The sequence below is a fragment of the Indicator indicator genome, chromosome 3, assembly GCF_027791375.1.
Source record: "Indicator indicator isolate 239-I01 chromosome 3, UM_Iind_1.1, whole genome shotgun sequence".
In the NCBI taxonomy this organism is placed as follows: Eukaryota; Metazoa; Chordata; class Aves; order Piciformes; family Indicatoridae; genus Indicator; species Indicator indicator.
In genome coordinates, this window is record NC_072012.1 from 6,573,286 (window position 1) to 6,596,628 (window position 23,343).

The 23,343-nt window shown below is 36.8% G+C and overlaps 1 protein-coding gene across 6 annotated transcripts in view; it reads right to left on the reverse strand.

The window, feature by feature from the left end:
• KMT2E (lysine methyltransferase 2E (inactive)) overlaps window positions 1-23,343 on the reverse strand; it is a 71,803-nt gene that overhangs the window by 18,710 nt on the left and 29,750 nt on the right. For 5 of the 6 annotated variants that reach the window (XM_054399382.1, XM_054399384.1, XM_054399381.1 and 2 more), the window contains exons 5-20: window positions 21,822-21,902; window positions 20,829-20,887; window positions 16,783-16,952; window positions 15,593-15,631; window positions 13,888-14,100; window positions 12,339-12,469; window positions 11,044-11,161; window positions 10,790-10,899; window positions 8,897-9,158; window positions 6,913-7,011; window positions 5,009-5,173; window positions 3,740-4,048; window positions 2,818-3,072; window positions 2,493-2,637; window positions 1,452-1,705; window positions 1,261-1,317 (exon numbers count right to left, since the gene is read on the reverse strand). In XM_054399382.1, the coding sequence (XP_054255357.1) occupies window positions 1,261-1,317; window positions 1,452-1,705; window positions 2,493-2,637; window positions 2,818-3,072; window positions 3,740-4,048; window positions 5,009-5,173; window positions 6,913-7,011; window positions 8,897-9,158; window positions 10,790-10,899; window positions 11,044-11,161; window positions 12,339-12,469; window positions 13,888-14,100; window positions 15,593-15,631; window positions 16,783-16,952; window positions 20,829-20,887; window positions 21,822-21,902 (2,467 nt within the window). Of the gene's footprint in view, window positions 1-1,260; window positions 1,318-1,451; window positions 1,706-2,492; window positions 2,638-2,817; window positions 3,073-3,739; window positions 4,049-5,008; window positions 5,174-6,912; window positions 7,012-8,896; window positions 9,159-10,789; window positions 10,900-11,043; window positions 11,162-12,338; window positions 12,470-13,003; window positions 13,129-13,887; window positions 14,101-15,592; window positions 15,632-16,782; window positions 16,953-20,828; window positions 20,888-21,821; window positions 21,903-23,343 lie in introns of those variants that run through there. The other variant, XM_054399385.1, reaches the window with a different exon arrangement.

Genomic DNA, 23,343 nt, shown 5'->3' on the forward strand with positions numbered 1-23,343 from the left:
TTCTAAACCAACATATTTTAAGGTTATTATGAACCCTTTCAAAATTATTTACCCTACAAATTGAAAATTCCTAAGTAAAACTTCAGTTTTGAGTTACAGAATCCCAGAGAGTTAGGGGCTGGAAGGCACCTTGAGAGATCATCTCGTCCAGCCCCCATGCCAGAGCAGGATCTCCTAGAGCAGTTCACACAGAAATGCAACCAGGCAGGTTTTGAGTATCTCCAAAGATGGAGACTCTACAACCTCTCTGGGCAGCCTGTTCCAGTGTTTTGTCACCCTCACTGTGAAAAAAAAATTTTCCTTGTGTTCCCGTGGAACCTCCTCTGCTCCAGCTTGTACCTGTTGCCCCTTGTCCTATCACGGGACATCACTGAGAGGTGTCTAGGTCCATCCTCCCACCACTGCCCTTCACATCTTTATAAACTTGAATGGGGTCACCCTCAGGCTCCTCCAAGCTAAAATTAGATAATCTTGAAACTATTAAAGTAATTGTTAAATTCAGTTGACAGGACAGCTGTGACTGTATGAAAAATTCTGTGTATTTCAACACTTGTTTTTACCTTAAAAAAAAAAACAAACCCAAAAAAACCCACAACCAAAACCCAAGTATGTGCTTAACTCCCAGAAGAGAGTATTTGGATCATTCATTTACATGACTCAGCAGAAGCGAAGGTCCCCATCAGTACAACCTTGCTAAAGCTTTTTCCTGTGACTGACTCTTGCCTGTTCCAGTTGCACAAAATGCGCAACTGCTGTGCGAAGCTCCCACACTCCAGAGCCGCACTTCCCCTTAGCGGCCAGCAGCAGAACAGGCCTACAAACGCTGATGATCCCCAGCTCGCCCACCCACACCCATCTGGTACACCTTTCTGCTCTGCTCTCTCACTCCAAGCATAATTAGGCTTAAGAAAAACAATGAAGATATGCCAGTATCATGAAGAAATGTTGATCTAGATCCAACCACAGCCTGAAAAGCACAAGCGTTGCTTCTCTGTTCCTTTCAATTGACAGTACTCACTCCTTTCCATGAAAGCCATCAGGATTTTCAAGTGATAATAGGACAAGAGACAAACCAGTTTAAAATAGAAAAATCAAACGGGTAAAGTGGAAATACACAGCAATAAGCAAATAGAAACTCTAGGGAAGTTACCCTTTGCATTCCAGGAAACCTGCAATGGCTGGTGACAAGCATTTAGCAAGTCCTGTGCAGCCATGCAGGTGAAACTGCTACCATTTGCCCTTTTTAGCAAGTATCCTTACCTCTTGACTGTAAGCTCGCCTTTTTATTTCTGGGGAACTGTCAGGTGAGGAAATGTTCTAAACAAAGAAGAAGAAATTGCAGATCAGTTTCTTTTTTAGCCTGGAGAGATGTACAAAACCCCCCTGTAAGCAAGAGTACACACACCAATTGACACTGGAATGTCTGAACACTGAAACTCTGGAAATCTCACCTCAAAGTGCATGGCATTTCCATGTACACATGGAGTTACAGGAGTAACTGGTGAATAGATGGGTTTGTAACCATTTCTACAAGCTTCATCTTCTGTTTTTATCCTAGGAGGAGTAGCAAATGATGGCGGCTCGGAGGCAGTGACGTCAGCATGAGTTGGCGTGGCATATGGAGAAGGAGTAGGTGTAGATGTTTCTGAGAAGGCAGACTCCAACAGCTGATACAGTCTTCGTTTCTTTAACGGTGTGGTTAGATCTGTGTATGAGAATTTGAACAAAGTTAGAAGAGATTTAGATACTGTTTATCGCACAGAGTTGTTCACATCCTTGATGTAATGAATTTATAAACTCTAAGCTTACAACAATTTCTTAAGGACAGAAGTTCCTGATAGATGAACAGATAATAACCTACAAAAGCTTCCTGAAAAATAAACTCTCAGCAGTCTACAGATATATCAGTAACAGAAATTAGCTTGCTAGGATGACGGTGACAACTATCTACGTTTGCAGAAAAGGCAAATTCAACTTCTACAGGTATTTAAGAATGTTCAGCAAAAAAGTGGAAATTCCAAGTTGAGGACTGTACACAACAATCACCCGACATGCTCCCTATCCTGACAGAAGCATGTTTAGTCTTTAGCACGTTCCCATTTTGTATTATGCCTACAAAATTACAGAGCTTTTCAACTCTCTGCAACACAGGCTCCCTGAACTGAAAAGAAATTCTCATTATAAAGAGCAGCAGAGACAATGAATCGATAATCTTAACCTTTTCATGCTCTCAGTCATAACCCTTCGTCTTTTGTTGACTGTAAACACTATGAGATATAGTGGTTACCCATCTACTATGAATTAGACAGTAAAGAGGCAAAAAAACCCCAAAGAAAACACCAACCACTATGCAACTAAGCATTTTTTTCAAAGAAAACGTAAGGGAACAGTACAAATATCTCTGGAGTTTTCATTAACTTCATTCACTTCAAAAAACACATGTAATTACTTTGACATAGGTCTTATTGTACTACTGTGTTAGTAAACTTCACCTGTCAAGGAACAGCTGTCATTTAGTATTAGAGGGCTTTTATTTTCACCATTGATGGCTGGACTTCTGGATCTCTCTTGTGATGGTGAGTTAAATCTATCAATCACTGTTGAATTTTCTTCTTCTAAAGCCTGCTTCAACCAACGCTGTTATAAAACAAGTACAAATCAGTGACTTTGAACAGTTTAACAATAGACATTTCAAATTGCATTACACATAAACAGAACTGATTTGCCAACAAGCTTTTTAGTGCCTGAATTTGTGCCAACAAAGACTTATTTTTAATTAGTATCAGATGGTGAGCCAAAAAGAAGGGAAGGCATTACCTTCTTACAAGAGCCAGTAATGTTTTCCACAGGTTCTTTTTTCCTCCTCTTTTCTGAAAGGAATGGTGAAGTAAAACGAATATAGTGCTTTGGAGTTGAATATACATGTGGACTGTAAGTGAGACCTGGTAAAGAATTCAGCTGAGTAGCCAGAACTTCAGGGTCGGTAGTTATACGCAGAGGCCTTTCTGATAGGCTGTCTGTAGGCTTCCCTGTTTTATCGCTCTTTTCACTTAACCATTCACTGACCAAGTGCTAAACAGAGAGAGAGAAAAAAAATGGTGTGTTTTATGAGTGTTTTGAGTGGCTTTTAGAGATTTTTTTTTTTTTTTTTTTAGTCTATTTGACCTAGTCATTTGTTACACAAATCAGAAAACACCTACTTTCCAGGCTGCAAGTTTAAAAACATGCACAGCAAGAAGAATGAGGACAACTTTAGTAAAATGAAGGGCACAGCAGGAGTCAATATAGATTTGTTCTTCATACCAAAGTTTTGGAAGTTTTGCTTTTGTTGGATTTTGGGTGGTTTGGTAAAAATATTTAGTTCTTCTGTATTTAACTCTTACTGAATATACAAGTGCCCAGATCAACTGTACTTACGATGTGAATTTGTAACAGAATTTTAAGACAGATTTTAAACTTGTCCCTGAGCACCTGAGATGAGGGGAAATTGGTAATCTTAACAGAAGTTAAATCCTCTTCAAATTTGTGTACTGTCAGGGTTATGCTTCTGTCAACATGTCAGACAGACACCCTGAATATTCTTCACTGTTGTAGCTGTATTAAATTACAGCACATTTACTAAGGCACACTTATCAAAAAAAAAAAAAAAAAAGGTATTCTTTCCTAGCTACCACAGTCTGTAATTTTACAACTCTTTGTTAAAGCCCATCCTCTTCTCCCCATCCCTTAAAAGACATACCTTCTTTGTCTTAGGATACTTAGTAGGGCATTTATTAAGTGCTGGAGCTTCCGTTTCAGTAACCATTTCTGTAACAACAGTTTCTGCTTCAGGCTCAGCTACCACTGCAGCATTCTCAGTTTCATTATGTTGTGAAGTTACTTCCACATCAGGAGAAGAGGGCTGGATATCTGAACACATGCTGACAGTTCTATGTCGTCTGCGTTGCTGTCCAATGTGGGTTCTACTCCGTGAGAAGCTTTTTCTCTGTTTAGCTTTATTAACTTTGGCTGGGGCAGGCTTGGTGGCAGTTTCTTCTTTTGATGGTTCCTGGTAGAAAATAAAATTCTAGTAAGCACATCCCACACAGGTGTAAAGTTACATATCATTCTTAAAATGTCAGTTCCCCTTTCCTTTACAGGTCTGAAAAGCTTCAATCTCAGTTTTGTTGTTAGAACTAAAATACTTCAGAGATAATAATTCTATGATGACAGAAGGTGGCTTCATGAAAACTGCAAGATTTGTTTTAGGTTCCTCCCAAGCAGCTGCTCTATCACTGGCAGAGTATTCACGTGTACTTGTGTATTAACTGCCACATCACATTAATCTATCAAGTCAGAAATCAGCTGCTTACAACATGATGTATTTAAGTCCAATATCCTTTTTGTAATTTGTAGTTTACTCAGTGTTTAGCATTGTCATGAAATGTACTCAACAGCATCCTGACATGAATTATCCAGGGAAACAACCTGAACTGAGAATCTGTAGGAGTATGTGCAGTATAAGAAGCCCACTAGCATCCAGTAACAGAGTAAAAAATGGCTTATGAAACATTAAGCATCATCTGCAAGAACTCAGAAAAAAGCTATGCGTTAGTGATGCCATTCCTGGAAAACAAAAGAAAGGATTATTGTCTGTTCCTGAGTAACTCCCTGAACCAGTGAGATGTCCTGCACCAGTTATAGAGGGTGCCTAAGGAAAGACACCTCCTGTGCCTAAAGTTTGCACTGGTGAACAGCTCCTGTCCTGAGCTTCAAGGACAGACTGAATTATACAGCTGGCGTGTGCGCACTGAAATTCCTCATAAATTAATTCTATATGTATTTCATTGGAAAAAAGGTACCAGGAGTTAGCATAATGTCAAAGAACTATGTAGATTTTTGTCAAATATATTTGAGATTAAAGGAAAAAAACCTCATGGTCTCGTATCTTGAAGTGCAACTTGACATCCAAGCCACTGAAATATGCCACACTGAAAGCTAGATTTAAAATAAAGTTCCGGATAACTACCTGAATAAATTCGGCATCATTCAGACTCTGTGCTTCCTTGCATTCTGTTTTAACTTCAGTTTTTGCTGTGCTGATTCTTTCCAGAGCCTGTTCTCTTCTTTTTTCTCTTTTTTCTAGTCTGGCAAAAGCTTGCAGGATAGCTTCCATTTTCCGTTCTTCTCTTGTCTGATGGATTTAATAATAATCAAGTTTCCGTCATAATCTTTTGCATATATAAATACCTACTTTTTTTTTTTTTTAAAGTACTTTATTTAGCACATGTTGAGTGTATGTGACATGGAACTCAATTTCAGCAGAAGCTCAGAAGAAAAGGAGATGTTACAATGACTACAATTATTACAGAATTCTGAAGACAGGCTTGCATTCATACCAACTCTGACAAACAAGAAAACAGTCCTGCTTTGTATTTAAGAACTTGCTAAAAATAGTCATTTACTAGTAAATCATTGATCTTTAAGCATAAAAAGAACACACAGCTCTGAGCCACTTACTTGCATGTATAGTATTTAAAAAAAACAATGAAACACTAATGACCAGCAAGATATGAAATATTAATAAATGTATGGAACAATGACAAAAAGCTCCACTATTCTTTGACTCAATTTTCCAACTGTCAAAACACTACATGAAAATACACACTCGAGATCCAAGAATTACTATTTCAAAGTAAGGTAACATTGGGTCACAGAGAAACTGCATTTCCTATCTGTAGTTCAGGTCCTCTAGTGCTGTATGGAGGCAGATCCCTTCAACTTCAGAGAGCTCTGCTTAAGACATTACAGGGGTGGCAGAACTGGGAGGCTTCTATTACTAACTTTTTTTAACATAAATGCCTGCAGCTCAACAGTGCATTGATATCAATAATATACAATAGAAAATGAGCAAATCTACTGCTCACACGAGTGAACGAAGAACCAAATTTTCTTTTGCTACTGAACCTGCTTCTGTTTGCTTAGTAAAACACAGCCAAACATGTAGTTATTTGCAATCCTCACAATGCAGTTAGAGCAACAATTATCATCTTTACCTTAGAGCAACTGTGCTGTTAACTAAGCTGCAGAGAAAGCTTTACCTTCGTAAGAGTGCAAATGTAAAGTGGAAAAAAAAGGCACCACCGCAGCAAAACCAACACATCCAACGTATCTGATGAAAATCATTCCTTGAAAGTATGACAAGGAACTGTTGTATATTAATATTAGCTCTCATGCTGTCATTCCTCAGATATTGTATCCAAACATACATTTTACTTGAGATTTGTTTTCTGGCATCTAATAAATACAAGCCTCATAAATTCTGCTACTGACAGAGTCTTATCAGGAGTTCTTCAAGCACAAACAATAAAAATCAAAGTTCCAAATATTAGTATTTCATTATACAATTTGGCCCAGATTTTGATTTAACTAGCAATTTCAAGTATCTCACAGTTTGAGTGCCTATCAAAAACCGCACATTTTAAAATGCTGTTTTTTCTTAATGCTGTTCCACCAACCTACAAGAAATTTTGAGACTTGATAATTTGAAAACAAAACAAAACAAAGAATTACTGAAGCAAAACTCCTGACTCAATACTATCTATAAAAATGGCCTTTACAAATAACAAGCAAAAATAAAGAGCAAAGAAAATGAAATCTAGATGATCTCTACAATGACTTTTTTAAAGGCAGTAAGAAGTTATATACAGTTGAAGATAAAAAGCAGATTTTTAATCAGAAAGCAATGATCAAGCCAGATGAAATGCTCTCAAATAGCAAGCTTAGTGTTTCAAGTTGAAACTCATGTAAGAATCTGACCTAATATATATTCAGATTCTACAAGCCTATAAAAAAGCAGCAACTAGCATGGGAAGAGCAGGTGTCACTAAGCCTTAGTGACAACTTTAGACAGCTACTTGCTTCCCAACTTACCATCTTCCTTTTCCTTTCTGCAATCTGCTCCTCTGATTCCATTTCTACTTCATTGCTAATGGGAGTTTTTTCTTCTATATCATCAATAAAATCTGGCTCCTGAAAGATGGAAATGACTGCTTTACAGAAGCTCTACTACTCTTTAAAACTAGGGAAAACTAAAAGCTACACAGAACTAAGAATCCTCAGATCACTGTATCAAAAGTAACCAAGCCAGTAAATCGTACCTTTGTATAAACCTGTAAATATAATCACCTGGCTAGACCTTTACCATTCTGAGCTTAGACATATCCATAACTTTTTTCCTTTAGAATACTGATACTGAAATTTTGGGGTGCCATCCCCACTCCCCCATCCCACCAATTGGGGAAAAAAAAGAAAAGAAAAAAAAAAAAAGCCATTAATTTTAGTGAACTAGAATGATTGTCCAAGGAGTGGTTAATAAACAATTACAAAGAAGTTCTTCTCAAGTGTATTCTATTGAAGTCACATTTTGCATTTAGACTAACAGTTTCGTTCCACAAGGAAACACACACGTTACCAAACTAAAACAGTCTTCTGCTTTGAAAAAAATCAAAATAGAAAAATATAGCCACAGGGAAAAAAAAAAATCTTTGAGAAGAGCTAAGTGTTCATTTGTCTTATATACAATTTCACATTTACATAAAGGACTAGAGAAAAGATCTTTCAGCATTTGTCTTAAAAGTACACTTACGTTTTCCCATACACTTTCTTTACCTCAGTGCTATATATTTCACCCAAGGGAAAAAGTTAAAAGTTGACTCGCTTCTGTGTTCACATAGCACATTTTAACAGCTTTATGCCTTCTCACAATTCCTACTGGTTTAAGCTCAGTTTTGGAAAATAATACAAGTTCTACTGTGACTGTTGCATATAAGCACTGTATGCTGCACTAAAAGCTTCGGAGAAGGTTCCAAATACCAGTTATCACTTGTTAAAAACAAAAAAAACCAAATAAACTAACAAACTAACACACTTAAGATGATAAAGTTTAAATGTTGCCTCTCTAGAGATCATAATTTGTAACAGAAACATGCCATGCCTTCTGGACTTTCAAGCATTTTAAGGTTACTGAGCTAGTAAAACTCCAGAGGAATTTGATCATCCTATGAAAACTGTGTGGCAATATGCTCATTTTTGTCTTATTTCCTTCACTAACTGATGTTAGAAGAACTAGGAAATGGCTCTCTCTCTTTTCTATGCCCCTAAATCATCACCAAAACCCATCACATCAGAAAAAATAAAAATCACTACTATCACCCCCCTGAAGGGAAAGAAAAGGTATTTAAAGTAACCATCTGCTCATGAGAAATGTTTAACAGTTGCTCTGAGAAATTAATTATTAATCTCGTTAATTTCTCCCACTAATTCTTTCAAACTGACATTAAAGGACAGACTAATTTAAAATTGACTACCATGGTATATCACCAGATAGCTTTACCATACTGTCCCTCTATTATCCAGCATTTAGCTTCAAAAACACTTTCCTCATTCCCAGCTCCTCAAACCCTTATTTAATAGAACTGCAGACCTCTATGAAACACAGAGTTGCAGCCAACAATAAATATTCTGGGTCGAATTTGTACTTCTTACAGGAGTAGGGCTGCTTACTGCTATGTTTAAAACACTACACTCTGCATTAATACAGCTAACCAAAAGACACTACAGGGTGGACTGGGAACTCCTGAAAGCATGGCATGAAGCTTGCATATTAAAGACAGATAAAGAAATTCAGAGGAAAAATGTATAGTTAAAACTGGTATAGGAACCAACATTGTCTTTAAATACAATCAAGGAAAAACTGAGAACAGTATAAAAATTCTAAAAAAGTTTATTCATCATTATGATTTCTGTTAAGTCTACATACCCCTTTTCAGTGACTTGTTAGAATTCCTTTAGCAACTACAAAAAGGGAGTATGTGTATTTAAAAGCTTTTCTTTGTGATTGTCTTTGTGTCAATACCTGATTATTAGAAATTGACAGCCTGAGGGGTGAGAGCTTCCTCTGTTTATTATCTGCAATTTTCATTTTGGCAGTTGCTCCTTCACAGTCCAATGTGATGTTCTGATTCTGAGTCTCCTTTTCTCTTGAAGTATCTTTCTCTTTCTTTCCCTTTTTCCTTCTGGTTTCATATCCAGTGTTGATATTTTCTGTAGGCTCAGAACGTCTGAGAACTGGACATTCGGGATTTTCTTTGAGGCATGCACAATCCACTTTGTATTTACTAAAAAAGTAATTAAATGCAAGAAGGTGTTTTGATGAGGCTGTCCAGCAACAAGAATTTTCAATACAAAAATCACACATACAAGCTGATACATTTCACATAAGGCATCTGCTACAAAACTCCTGACTCCAAACACTACCTATAAAAAATGGCCTAAACATATTAAAAGCAGCTGACTCAAACTTTCACCAAGATATACAATATTGCTAGTAATTCAAAAGCCTCACCTAGTGGTTATCAGTGGCTGTTTGCTGCATGGAATTCTTTTAAATTCAAGGTTGGTATTTGATTAGAAGACCCATAAAACCCGAGTATATCCTGGGTGGAAATATAACCACCACAATACAGAGCTGACAAGACGCATGGAAGGCTCAGAGTTCCTGCTTTATGCAAAGCCTACAAGTAGAGCGTCTCCTCTTACAGAATGACCATGCTGCAAAGAACTCTGTATTGCTTTGTACAGTTTGAAATTCCACTTGGACACGTAGGGACTCTTATTCAAACACATTCAACCTACACAAGCTGTCAGCTGCAGGTACTAAACCCACGACTGCTACGTACTTTTAAAGGCATAAATAACAGAATACAGAAAACCTATCAAGAAGGCAAATTCCCTGGTTGTCTTCACATGAGGAATGTAGGAGTATATCTACATCACCTAATAGTTTGAGGTATCTTGAGCTAGTCTGAACTCAAGTTGATTATATAGGCAAGTAGTTAAGGTCCAGAAGTAGTGAAGGAATATCTGCATAGCACTGCACCAATGCTGACTTACAGGCAGCTCACAGGAAAGTGTTTCATGTTGGTGTAGCAAAACATATGGACTGTTTCTGGATGCAACCAAGTGCATATACAGAAATAGGCTCCTCAGTGCTTCCGTTTTCAAGTTAATTCAATTTAGTACTAGCCTAGGTGTTCTGCACAAGGTACTTAGACCCTAGAACATTTCCTACTAGCCAAAAGAAATCATTACTAGGTATCACTCAAAGGCATCAGATTTCACAGACGTGTTTGAGTAACAGTTCCTATATATGTGAATGGAACATTGCCCATTGTTTCCTTTACCGTTTTAAAAATCAATGCTTACTAACAATGGCAACAATTTATTAAAGATTTCCCCAGTTTGTCAAAGCAGAAGTTATACTCAGGAAATCATGTAACAGGTTACAGAATCTAAAGCACTAAGCATTCAGTATATTTGAATGTTCTTAATCACGTATGAAACAAATACTATTTATAACTTCCACAGAGGCTGTCTTCCTCAAGTAGGCACTCTAAAATAAATAGGGTATCACCAAACAGTTCTAGATATTCTTGGCTCTACTCTCCTCACACTGTGGAACACTGAGAAAAATTTTCTTTGTACATCTTTACTCATATATGTTTCTATCTTTTCCACATCATTTGGAAGTAGCTGCAACACTGCTGAAATTAGCAACAGATAGGCAGTAATACAAATACAGAAGAAACCCTGCTCACACACACTGTTCATTGTAAATACAGTGGTAAAGGGGCCCCATATTATTAAAGCATTCCAGAAAGTAAATAATATAAAAACAAAGCCATTTTTAATTGCCATATAACTTAATAAGCATTAGATATGTTTTAGAACAGCACAGTCAAATACTTACCAATTTCCATAATCAAAATCAAATGCTATAGTAATCTCTGCTCCTTTTGGAATGTTATGGATGGAGTAAATATAAAGATGAATTGTTCCATCTTCAATTACATGCCTCACCTATATTGAAGAGAACATTACTGCATTATCAGGAATTAGTCTGTTGGGTTCTTTCAAAGTACTTGAATAGAAATTCAGGGATTGCTCAAACTATCAGTTGGGAAACTCAAAGAAAAGGGGATTTAAATTCATGCTTATGCTCACCTCTGCATTTGGTGTACACGAGCGCCTGATGAATCGCGCTTCATTTCCAAATGTCCTTGCATCAACACACATTTCTAGTCCATGAAATTTGGAATAAAACAAAACAAATGGGTATGGCCTGAAAAAGATACAAGAAAACTATTTTATAATTTTTGAAGATTCTTCACATCAGTTGCCTTTCTAACATGATGTTTGGCAAGATACACCAAATTTGTGGTGATGACCACAAAACTAGGAAGGGTGTTTGACACATCAGAAGGCTGTGCTGCCATCCCGTGTGACCTAGACAGTCTGGAGAGTTGGGCAAAGAGTAACCTTACAAAATTCAACAAGGGTTAAGTGTAGGGTACGGCACGTGAGAAGGAGTAACCCCATGTGCCAATACAGGTTAGGGACCGGCCTGCTGGAAAGCAGCTCCTTGGAAAAAGACCTGGGAATCCTGGTGGACAACTGGATGACCATGAGCCAGCCTTGTGGTCAAGAAGGCCAATGGCATCCTTGGGGTGCATCAAGAATAGTGTGGCAAGCAGATTGAAGGAGGTTATCCTTCGCCTCTACTATGCCCTGATAAGGACTCATATGGAGTACTGTGTGCAGTTCTGGGCTCCCCAGTTCAAGAACAGGGAACTGCTTGAAAGCATACAGCAAAGGACTACAAAGATCATTAGCAGACTAGAACATCTCTCTTATGAGGAAAGGCTGAGGGACTTAGGGCTTTTTAGCCTACAGAAGACTGAGGGGGGGATCAATGCTTAAAAATACTTGAAGGGTGGGTGTCTCCTCCAATAGACCTCTCGCAATTTCCCAAGCAGGTGTGTCTATGCAGTTAATGGCAGCACTGAAAATGATCCACAGGAAGAAGGAAGCAGTCATGCATCGCTCAGTAGCTTAACCAAACAGAGAAACCTGACAGTAAAATGTCTCCAGGCTGACCCATGTCCAATTCTGGTCTCAGCCTGACGGATTTAAAATCTCAGAAGATAATGTCTTCACCATTACGTTCTGAATTTTTAGGATGGTAGAATTTGCCTCTCTCTGGTTTGAAGTGTGCAACTACACAACTGAGAATGCAGGAATTATGTAACCAGGGAAGAGGAAACTAACTCCTGAAGAGATCTGTAAGGATATCCAGAAGAGAACACAGAAAAATAATTGCAGGTGGAATCTGGTTTTAACTAGAGAAGAGTAAAATGCAAGACAATGCTGGTAACTAAGATCCACTTGTACCTGAGGCAAGAGTTTGGCAAAACAGCATTTTAGCAGTTATCTTATTAAAGCATCTGGAATAAACAAACCTTTTAAAAAAGTATCCATTAGCTTCAAATTGTTCTCTCAGCATGAACTTTCCTCTGTATTCAATAATAAGTGCATCAGGAGGCAAGTCTTTGGCGGCTTTTAAAATCTTCTTGTTTTTTTGCACGTAACTCTATAAAGATGTAAGTTGATTTATTAAGCATAGTTGTCTACCATTTTTCCATTACTATTAACAGCAGATGACACTTTCACAAAAACTAAACAACTCTGTATGAACTAAAACCCCCTTCTTTTTGTAATTAATTCTCCAGACTCTTTTCAACAAACTGTCCTGTTCCCCTACCAATGCAATTTTTTAATACAGAGTCAGGGAATACTTTAGACCTAGTGCTCCCACAACATGGCTGAAAAACAACACGTTCATGTTCTCACAACTGAAGTACTGTATCCCCTAGTGCACTTAACTCTTACTGCTACTGGGATGAGTTGCTGCATTGTTTTGCTTAACATTTTCTAAAGGCTTCAATTCCTTCAAACTAAACAAAACATGCAGACATAAAAGGACATTCACGATTCATTTGATGAAAAACCCAACAGGAAAATAAGATAATACAAAAAAAAAAAAAAGAAGAATCCTGACAGACGTTCCAAATTTATTTTCATCTTTAGATAGAAGGATGGCTTTTAATTAAAAACCAATACATACCCTGACAATTAGTGAACTCACACCTCTCATAACTGTCATCGCCAATCAAAAAGGAAGTAGCCTCTATGTAGGCAAAAGGCTCTGTAAGCAGGGATATTCCTCTAAGGAGGGTGTCCCATATGCCATGATGGTCTTTGAGGAAAAGAAGCAAAGATGCTTCCATTAATCTGCTACAGTAACTACTCCTTGATATTTCTGCTTACAAAAATGCTACGGTCTGTTAAAGGGCTCTGACTTTAAGCTGATGAGCAGCTGATGTTAAGGATAGAAAAGACAATTCCTCATTAACTAGAAATTACAGGATCACAAGAGTTAAAAAAACAAAACAAAACCCTACACAAAGAAGAAAAAAAAAAAAACCACACCAGCATCAGAACATCATCTACTCTCAGAAACATCCCTCATGAACTAGCAAATGAAATTCTGCTCTGAGTACTTAAACATCCAAGAATACTTACTATACGTTATGTGGACAATTAACATGTTGATAGATGTATCAGGAAAAAAGTATTCCAATTTCAATCTATTGTAAGCACTACTTACATTCCTCAAGAGCAGAAAAACATCAGCAAAATTTACTGCTTTATGTCCACCACAAAAGACAGTCTAAGGATAATCCAATGTTCAGGCTCAGACTAATACCTTGGTTATTTTTACAAGAACAGGGGGATACAGGATGAAAAGAATCAATCTTAAAATAAATTACAAATTCTGAAAAAGATGTTATATCCCTGATGCTTTGATCCGGTGAGACAAGATGAACGGAATGGATGTTGTGGGGGTACTCAGCCCCACTTCTTTTTTTTCTAAGGCCATCTAAATGGATGTATTTGTCATGGCAGAAAAGCAGCATGCAATAAAAACAACAACGCACAGCTCATTACCTCTACTGGAGGTTTGAAAATCAGATTGCTGGTGCTGACTTCTTTTTTGTCATTTCCACTGCCTAATCTCAAAGCTATTTTTTGTGCTTCCCTCTGGACACCCTCACTGTACTGGTTATTATTTGCTTCTTCATAACGATCCATCCATGCCTTGATTTTGGTTTCCCATCCAAAGTTTGAACTGTCAGTAGGATCAATCTCTGGAGCTGAGCCCTAAAAAATCAAAGTAATTGACCAGATAATACAAGGTAAGAAAAATGTATCAAAAGTTTATGATGAGACACAAGATGAAGTCCAAAGATACATCACTGATTTAAGGTTTGGGTTTTTTCACGAAGTCCAATATAAAATTCTGCGTTACTTAAAAGCATTGAGTTGAATTCAGCAGCATTACGTTTAAGGAATTTTATGATTTCATAAACATTGCCCAAGTTCAACAACACATTCCCTCTCCAATAAGTATTCTAGCTTTTAGTGCAATGAGAACAGCATCTAACATTGTCTCCTCCCACAACCACACTGCATCATGAATCTCTAAGTGCAGGAGTCAGAGGGTCAGGTGTCCCTGCCCTACCAATTTCCCTCCTACAGCACACAGATTTGATCTTCCCCTTTCAAGCTTAATACTGTATTATTTTTCTGCTTCACATCTTAACTAACTTCACTAATCCCACATCTACGAAATTAAGGTTGTCGCTCTAATGTTACAGGCTTTCACAGATCCTTTTTCTCCCCTTTTCTGCTCTTTACTAAAGGCTTTTCTTTTCACTTTTAAAGAAAGGGCCATTGTACCTCCAGACCTCACAAGCATCAGCCAGGCTGCAGCCAACCAATGCTCCTTATGGACAGCAGCAGCCAACCAACGCTCCCTTTTCTATCCACCTGAGCAGAGACACTATTAAAGGTTAACGAAACAGCAAGTAGTTCAGCAATTCAATTTACCCGTTTACATTTCTTTTGTACATTGAGAGAACCATACACACAAACAGTATTTTAAAAAGGTGTGATGCTAAGAAAACCATTAAAGAACACAATGGAACCTGATGAACACCATATTAAAAAGCACAAATCCAAGATTTTCTTCCCCAATTCCATCTTGACTATTCACAAGTCACATCTTACACATTTAAAGTGTATTGTGTTCCATTTGGTTTTGTATATCCCAGGGATGAATAAACTGTGAGAAATACCCAGTTTTCACAGCATGTGTATCTTTATCTCACAGAAAATTTTAACACTGCTATAAGCACTTAAATCTTGCAAAGCAGACATCCCAACATGATTATTTGAACTATGCCAGCACTGCCTGAGTAGAGTCCCACTCAATGAATACATGGAAGTATGACAAAGTAGAACTCCTGTTTCAGTTTTCAAATGCAATATAGCCATTTCACTCTTTTGCTGCTTAGAGACATGAAATATTGGAGCTACTAAGTTCAAATGAGGTGTGCACTCATCTTGGACAGTACCAATGCCTCTTGAAAACTAAGTATTTACAGAATAAAAATTTAACACATACTCATACCTTTTTTAAAAATTACTCTGTGAGTGTATAGTACATTTGTTACCAATGGTATTTTAGTGCTTAATTTACAGCTCCAATTGCACTCTTGATGCTTTATATTATTTAAGTAACAAACAATCAAGGTTTAAAGCAAAATACAAACAATCAAACATAAACAAACAAAAAAAAAAATCACGTTACCTTTACTCGTGAAGATTTCCTGGACCCTTCCCGAAATGCCTACAACAAAATTCAGTATTTATATTCTTTGGAAGAAATACAAACATCTACTAAGAAATGAGTGGCTTCTCATTGTGGACCATTCTCAGTACAACACTCAAGATGACGACTGACAAACTACACTGACATCTCAAGAAGGTAACAGATTACATATCACAAAATACATTTCAAAAAACAATTCAGTGCTCTGAGCTAAGTGCATACTGGATGTCACAGCTAGTAGTCCAGGTACCTTTTTCCCATGCAGTTCTCCAGAACTGCAAAATTCAAGACAAAGTAACTGAAAAGCTACTTATGGAACACCCCATACTTTTTAGATAAATTGTCCACATCCTTCACTACACTATTTTTGGACAAAGGTGAGGGAGAAGCAGGTGGCACAGATGTCCTACAATGCTAACTTTTGAAAAAAACTCTGTCATTCTTCAGCAAAATCTTGTTCTTTAAATCATCTCACACAATCCTGGGAGGTAGTAAATTTATATTCAGAATCATTCATCCAAAAGGAAAACATTTTATTCACTATTTCCAAAGAGACACTGATAAATTATTCTGATCAAGTTTTAAAGGATAAAATTCTCATCCAAGCCAGTGAAACTGAACTGCACAAAGGAACCAATTAGTTTAAGAAATTCTTTGTACTTGACTTTTTCATATACATTATTTACAACTGTAGCTACAGTACAATGTCTGCCAAAGTAATTCAGTGGCTAACTTTCTGACAGTATACTTCCACACAATTTTAACTCAAATAAATGAGAATGAAATTACATCAGGACAATTGACAGCAGCCATTTCTGAACTTAACTGCAACTGAATACTTTCAGACAAAGAACAGTTCTTTGTCATCTGCAGCTATTTCTGTCCCACCTCTAACAGTATCAAGTGGTCCAGTAAACGCAATTCCTCTTTGCAAATTCTGCCTCAACTATAAAATTGCTATTTCATTGCTAGTACATACACATTTGAATTAAGTGGGGGTAGAAGAGGTAGAGAAGACTCACTGCAGAGTCATTACATTTCAAGCTAAAACCGGCTAGTAAAAAATTAGTAATAACACCCACGTTTTTATAACCAGTGTCTCTTGGTACCAAGATGTCACACAGCTGTAATTTGTAACAGTTATAAGAGGAGGAATTACATTCACTTACTTTTTTACATTTTGCTATGTTCTGTTCTTTCTCTCCACTTTTTTTCCTTTTCTTATCGACTTTAGTAACTCTTGGAGGAGTTAAAGTAATTGTAGTTGGTGTATGTTGAAAAGCAGTATACAGCTCCACAGGAACCTCATCACCACTTTCTGTTGCACTGGTATCCCCATCTTTAAAACAAAAAATATTTCAAGTTATGTACTGTAGAAGGAACATTCCCTAGTTACTCCAAACCTTCTTTTAAAAATAATAAAGTGTATTGATAAATGCTTCAAGCACTCACATGCAAAATTTACCAACAATTGCAAAAACAAGGAATGGAATGACCAACGAAAAGATGGTAATTAATCAATGTTTGTAACCCCAGGTAAGAAAAAGATACTAGATTAATTCCATTTTTTGAATGGAATTATATGATGATATTCCATTATAAGCAAGATTAGAATCAAAACAAACAAACAAATCTGTTAACTCATTCACTTATACATAGCTTTTATTTTTAATACTGTTTTAGGATTCTCACAGATTACTGTATTCCAGAGGGGATTAAAATTAGTGACTGCCCAGCATTTCCTATGAAGCCTTCTTAATCAGGCATGTGTAAACTGTAATCAACTATTTCAGCTGCAGTTTGCAGCATCAATGCCTTTTTCAGGGTAAATATGTTAATTTAGCCAAAAGCCTCCTCTCCTCAAAATCCCCTAACAGTAAGATTCTGCTACTCCTGGAAAAGAGAAATCTATTTTACTCGTTAAGACAAGTCATACAAAAACTAACAGATGTATTTTTTAGTTGTGCGGTGCACCTGCAGATCTAAAAGCCACAGCCTGAAATTTAGCATACATCAACATTTATGCCAGACAAATACATTTCCTGAACTGGAAGAAGATTATCCTAGTTCTGTCAAGATGAAAGGCTGTGAAGTACAGGAAGGACTGGAAGAGCAATGGCGTCCACAGAAAGCAGACTGCTGTTTTCATGTGCTTGGTACATATTCCTTAGGGTTTAGCAGCTTTTCTAAATATTCTGTCTTCCAGTAAACATACTTCTCACTAAGCAAGACTTTTTCTAAAACTACATAGAATGTGGCTTTACAATACGAGAGTAGAGCAAATACTCCTGAGTGCAGAAGGATGTTGCCCTAATCAGTGCACTCTAAGAGTCCTAATTCTTGAAACCTTCTTAACTAAATAAAGAACTCTAGCTACTGGTTACTCTGGATTTTTCTTGCTCACAACATTCCTTCACAGGATTTTTCTGTGCATCGTAAGCAACCCAATTCTATCACCTGGATTTTCTTCCAAACAATTTATTAGGCACATAATTATACTTTATAGATTAGGAAATTATTTTTTCTGCATTTGTTTAAATTTCTGCTGAGACTATTTTCTGAAATAGCATTAAAAAAAAAAAAACCACAACATAGAAAGAAGAAATACCTAATCAAAGAATAAATAGGAGAATAACCAACAACTGAGAAATGAAAACCCAAAAGCTCATTTGAAATTTCTGATGTTTGCAGTCCATAAGCTAGTGCGTACAGAATCATGTCACAGCCAAACGCCTCTCTCACCCCCAAGCCTCACAAAACACTGTCTTCCTTATGGAAGCAACATTTCAATATTGTTGTCTACATTGTGTCCTTACTGTAGAAAATAATTATCTCAACCAAACATGTAATTACACAGAGTTGTTTTGAGACAGTCCTTCCTAACCTACATAACCAGCTTTCACTTTGAAGAGCCTTAGTAAAGCACACAAAGGGAAGATTTTCCATCTTGGAAGCCAAGATACAAACTCCCCAAATTCCACAGTAAGTTAGGTGCCCAGACTCATTTCCCCATAAGCAGCAAGTGCTTTCATCAGCACCAATTTCAAGAACAGACAGCTTGAAGCAACATCATTGAACAAGTCACATGTCCAGATACTGTATCTTTAAAATAAACAACACAACAACAAAAATAACAACAGAAATCACCAGAAAACAATCCCAAAGCGTTTTTACTCTGTTTTAATATGCAAGATTTACTACTTAGTATTTCTTTTCCTATTGAATACATAAAATAGATTTACATGATCACTGAGATTCAGGAGGGATGAACAACTTGAAAGCCGAAATTTCTTCAGCTCCTGCTAAGATTTTCACTCTCTCTCTTCCCTTTATAGTGAATGATCATAGTGTGGCTACAAATCTTAACACATTACCTAAATAGCTCAGACCATCAATTTCCCCTATCTGTAATCTGAAGTTCATTCTCACAGTATCATACCACTTAGTGAACTCATTAACTCCAAATGAACTATAAATGTACTTCTACTGTTTTAACAGAATCAGAAAAATTTAATCTTAAATTCTTGAAAAAAAAAAGTTGTACTATCTAGCAGGTCAAACAAAACACGACAACCAAAGTTTGGCTTTGTTAAAATGAAAACAGACAGAACAAAACAAAGACTGTAGTGTTCCAAATAAATGATTAATGACTTTAAGGGACTTAAGGCACCTTAACACTGGACAGCAGAAAGTGTCAATGGCAACACAGAGCACTATTACTCTTTCTAGGCTACGTAACACATTTCAGAATTTTCTGAAGACATATAAAGAAGGCAGCAGGACCTTATCTACATGGTATTTTTTAAAGAAATTGAGACACACACACACATACTAGCCCATACCCCAGTAATTCAGAGACATGATTTGACAGTAAAACGTGAAGTTTAGGAGGACGACTTCCTCTCAAATTGTGACTTTGGTAACAGAGCTTGAAAGCATCACCTTCCAACCAGGAAACCTGCAGCACTCCTGACAAGTTTGGCTGACTGAGTTTTGAAATTCTACAAACGGAGAGCTGATTTCATAAGATACGGAGAACAAAATACGAAATTGCTTTACAAGCCTCATCTAGTTATCAAATGTCAAAAAAGCCTCAAAACATCACTGACAAAAATTACTAAGTTCAGGTAATGCAATCACCTAGAAACATATAAAGACACATATCCAAATCTATGGCCAACAAATCGGAGTTGTGATTCTCTCTTGAAACTATGCTAGAATGTTTAAAATCTCAATTATGTCACTCTTAAAGCCAGGAATGTCTCTTGCAATGGAACAGTTTTGAGATTACTATGATTATTAAGTCTGTACTACAAAGGAAAAAAAAATTAGAGCTGCATAATTTTTCAGCTTTTCCAAAAGAAACCAGGCTTAGTAACTGTAATGGTTTAAATCAAAACAAACAGGTTAACCTGTCTGTTCCCCCAACACAGAAGTGAGGGGTCAAAAAACACACAAAAAACTCTGGGTAGAGACAAAAAAGTGAGGTAAGACTTTACAGAGCAAATCAGATCATCATAATACAAATGCACAATTACCTTAGCCTTTTTCCAGCAAAAGGCACAGCAGAAAGCAGCAGCAAGTGAGCTAAATGTGAGCAAGTGAGCCAGAGCTGCTCCCCCATCCCTCCTTGTCCCTCTGCCATCCCAGCAGAAGAGATGGGTGGCCAATACCCAATGCCTGGAAACCAGAAGCAGCAACCAGAACAGGAAGCCCCCATGTTATAATCTTAACTTCAAGCCCCATCATACTTTGTTCCAGCCAGCACTTTCATTTTGAAGCTGGCACAAGGCAGGATAGCAGCAGACTAAAACTCAACCTATGACACTTGAAACTCTCTCTAATTTCAGCAGAAGAGACCTGAAACCTTCTCATCTTATCTTCAGTAGCTTAATCAAAGTCAACTAGATTTATAAAAGTTACATTCATTATTATGAAACTTTAACAATGTTCAAACAGACTGAATTATTCCACAATGCTAAGAAAAAAAGGCACTGATGACAACTTTCAGTACAATTCATGGAACTGCAACAATATTCATATATTATCTTTGTAACAATAAAGCCAAGTAAAAGGCTTGATTTACCAAACCTTGCATTATGACAGCTATCAAAATTGCAGGAACTGTGCACACACTCTTAAGTCTGTGATACAGCTGATAAATACTTGTTTTAATAATTATAACCCTTATTAAGGAAAAATAAGCTTTACTCACCTGACATATTTTCCCTTTTCCTTCGTTGCAAAAGCACTGCCCTTTCTTTATCTAAACTCCTGAAATTAAAAATTAATGTTTATTCTACTTGTCATACTTATGCATCAAAGCCTGTAAGTATTAAAACAGGTCTTCTCACAGTTACCATTTTCTACTATCACAGAATAAACGGTAAACTAGCTGAAAAAACCATCAGCTGTACACTGTTACATTGCATGTAAAGACCATACAAATATCCAAAGCACTTGAAAACGTAACTGTATTTCATGGATTACAGATAAGCAGGCATTAAACCACCTTCCTGCAGATTCAACTGTCACAATACGATACAAACCAGATACTCTATAACAACAAGATCCAAATAGACTATTTTTCAGAGATAACAGAATCATTTATTGTCAAGTAAATATTCTGAACACAAGGCTTTTATTCTGTATTTAATTAACAATCTGCAACCTAAACAAGAAGTAGCATTTTATACTCTACAGGACAACTATTATGACAAGTCAGGTATAACCTATCTACCAAAGTCAAAACAAAACGCCCTCTTTGTCATGTCACAAGACCTCAGGCTTGAAGGGCAACCAGAACCAGAAATCCTCAAAGTGAGCACTGCAGCATATTGGAATGAGGCCATAAAGCAGAAGTACTGGGGGGGCAGCTGACCTGAAAACACTTCTTGTTAAAGGGGTTCTCAACATTCGATAGCCATGAAATGGACTATGTATCAGTCAGCCTGAGAAAGGACCCAGGAATCATTCCTATTTCCTTAAGTGTTTTCTAGAGTTTATCTTCTGCTTAGTGAGGTGAAATAATACTGCTCTGAGCAAGGAAACAGACTGGTAAGATTATCTGCAGCAGATGTAGCTCCTGTAACTAGAATTGTCAGGATTACGCTACGTGGTTTGTTTTACCTGCTGGTTGTTCCAGTACTTCCACTTTTTATATTCTCTAACCATCTATTCATTTAAGTGTTTGAACCAAACTACTCACCTTGGTTGACAACGTTCACACAGATATATGTCAGGAATGTGCTGCCTGTCAATCCCCATGCAGTCAATGTGCTGCCAGACACTTAAAACAAAAACAAAAACGAATCTTTTTACGTTAGGTACTTTTTTTTTTAAACTTGCATGCATAATACACACACAGAGAGACAGAGCCATTTTTTTTTTCATCATGATCTTTACTCAGATTAAATACTGCCTAAAGCTATATCTCAATCACTGTCTTCGCCACCACTCTGCTAGCTGATTTTCTATTCCACTGATCACTGTAATTCCAATCTTGTGGCTGTCTCACGGTGTCTCTCTGCTTCTCTCCCTCTTGGAAACTTTTCTCTAACACTGGAAATAAAAAATGGTAAATCATCACAATAGAGAACAAGACTGTAACAAATACCCTGAGCAGTAAGAGTTACGCTTTACACAGTAATGGGCACTTCAAACAAAAAGATTCAGTTTCCTTTAATAAATATTTTTTAAAAAATATCTATTAAAATGTATGGGGTTTTTTAAACTTACATGTTTTAATAGAACATATATTTAAAAACATGTATGTTTTTATACACACTCCTCACATGACTGTTAGCATGGTTGGGAAGCACAGGAAGAGCCTCAACTGCTCTCCACAGTAAGGGAAGAGAGGCTGCTTGTTAGACTTAAGGCTAACCTAGGACAGTAGTTTTGCTAGAATAAACTGAGACATAAAAATCACTATTATCTTCCTAGCTGTGAATTCATCACAACTCTTTCCAGCTCCTCATGAAGAAGCTCTTCCTGAAAAGATGCAAACTCTAACTAGCTGGTGGCTAGCTCCACTGCTGAAGGAGCATTTAATTTTTCAAAATAAGGGAAAACGTTATCAGAATCAAGGACCATCAAATATTACTAACAAGTTTGTTACGTAAGTAGACAAAAGAATGGAGCTCAAATGAATGCTTTAGTTAGCCATAACCATTATTTGGAAATACACTGAATGTAAAAATAGATAACACTGAGTAAATCCAGAAACATGAAATTCATCTCCTGTTAAGTACGTTAAATCTAAGAATTTCTAAGCTCATTTTTCCACATGAAAGTGTTTAATAGCACCTTATTCTACTATGAATAAGTAGGTGCTTAACCATAAATACAAAAGTTTACATTTAAATTCAGCTTCTCCAGTAATAATCCAAGGCAGTCTTTTCTCTTATTAAAATTCTTAAAAATATGACTTTGAAAATGACTAGTTATCAGAAAGATGACGCAAAGAGAAACCAGTATTTGAAAGGTTTCTTTCAGATTCTTTTGCGTCTTTCAAGATACTTGATTTACACATAATTTACCAAGATGCTTTTTTACTCAGTACATGCAGATTAGGAACAAATCCTCAGGTCTTTAATTAACCATATTAACAAACTGCTTTGACAAACTACCAAAAAGATACCCTTTTCAGAGGGTAAAAAGATATACCCACAGGTAACGGCATGAACAAATAAATATGAGTAGTCAAGACAGACTGGAATAAAGTATAA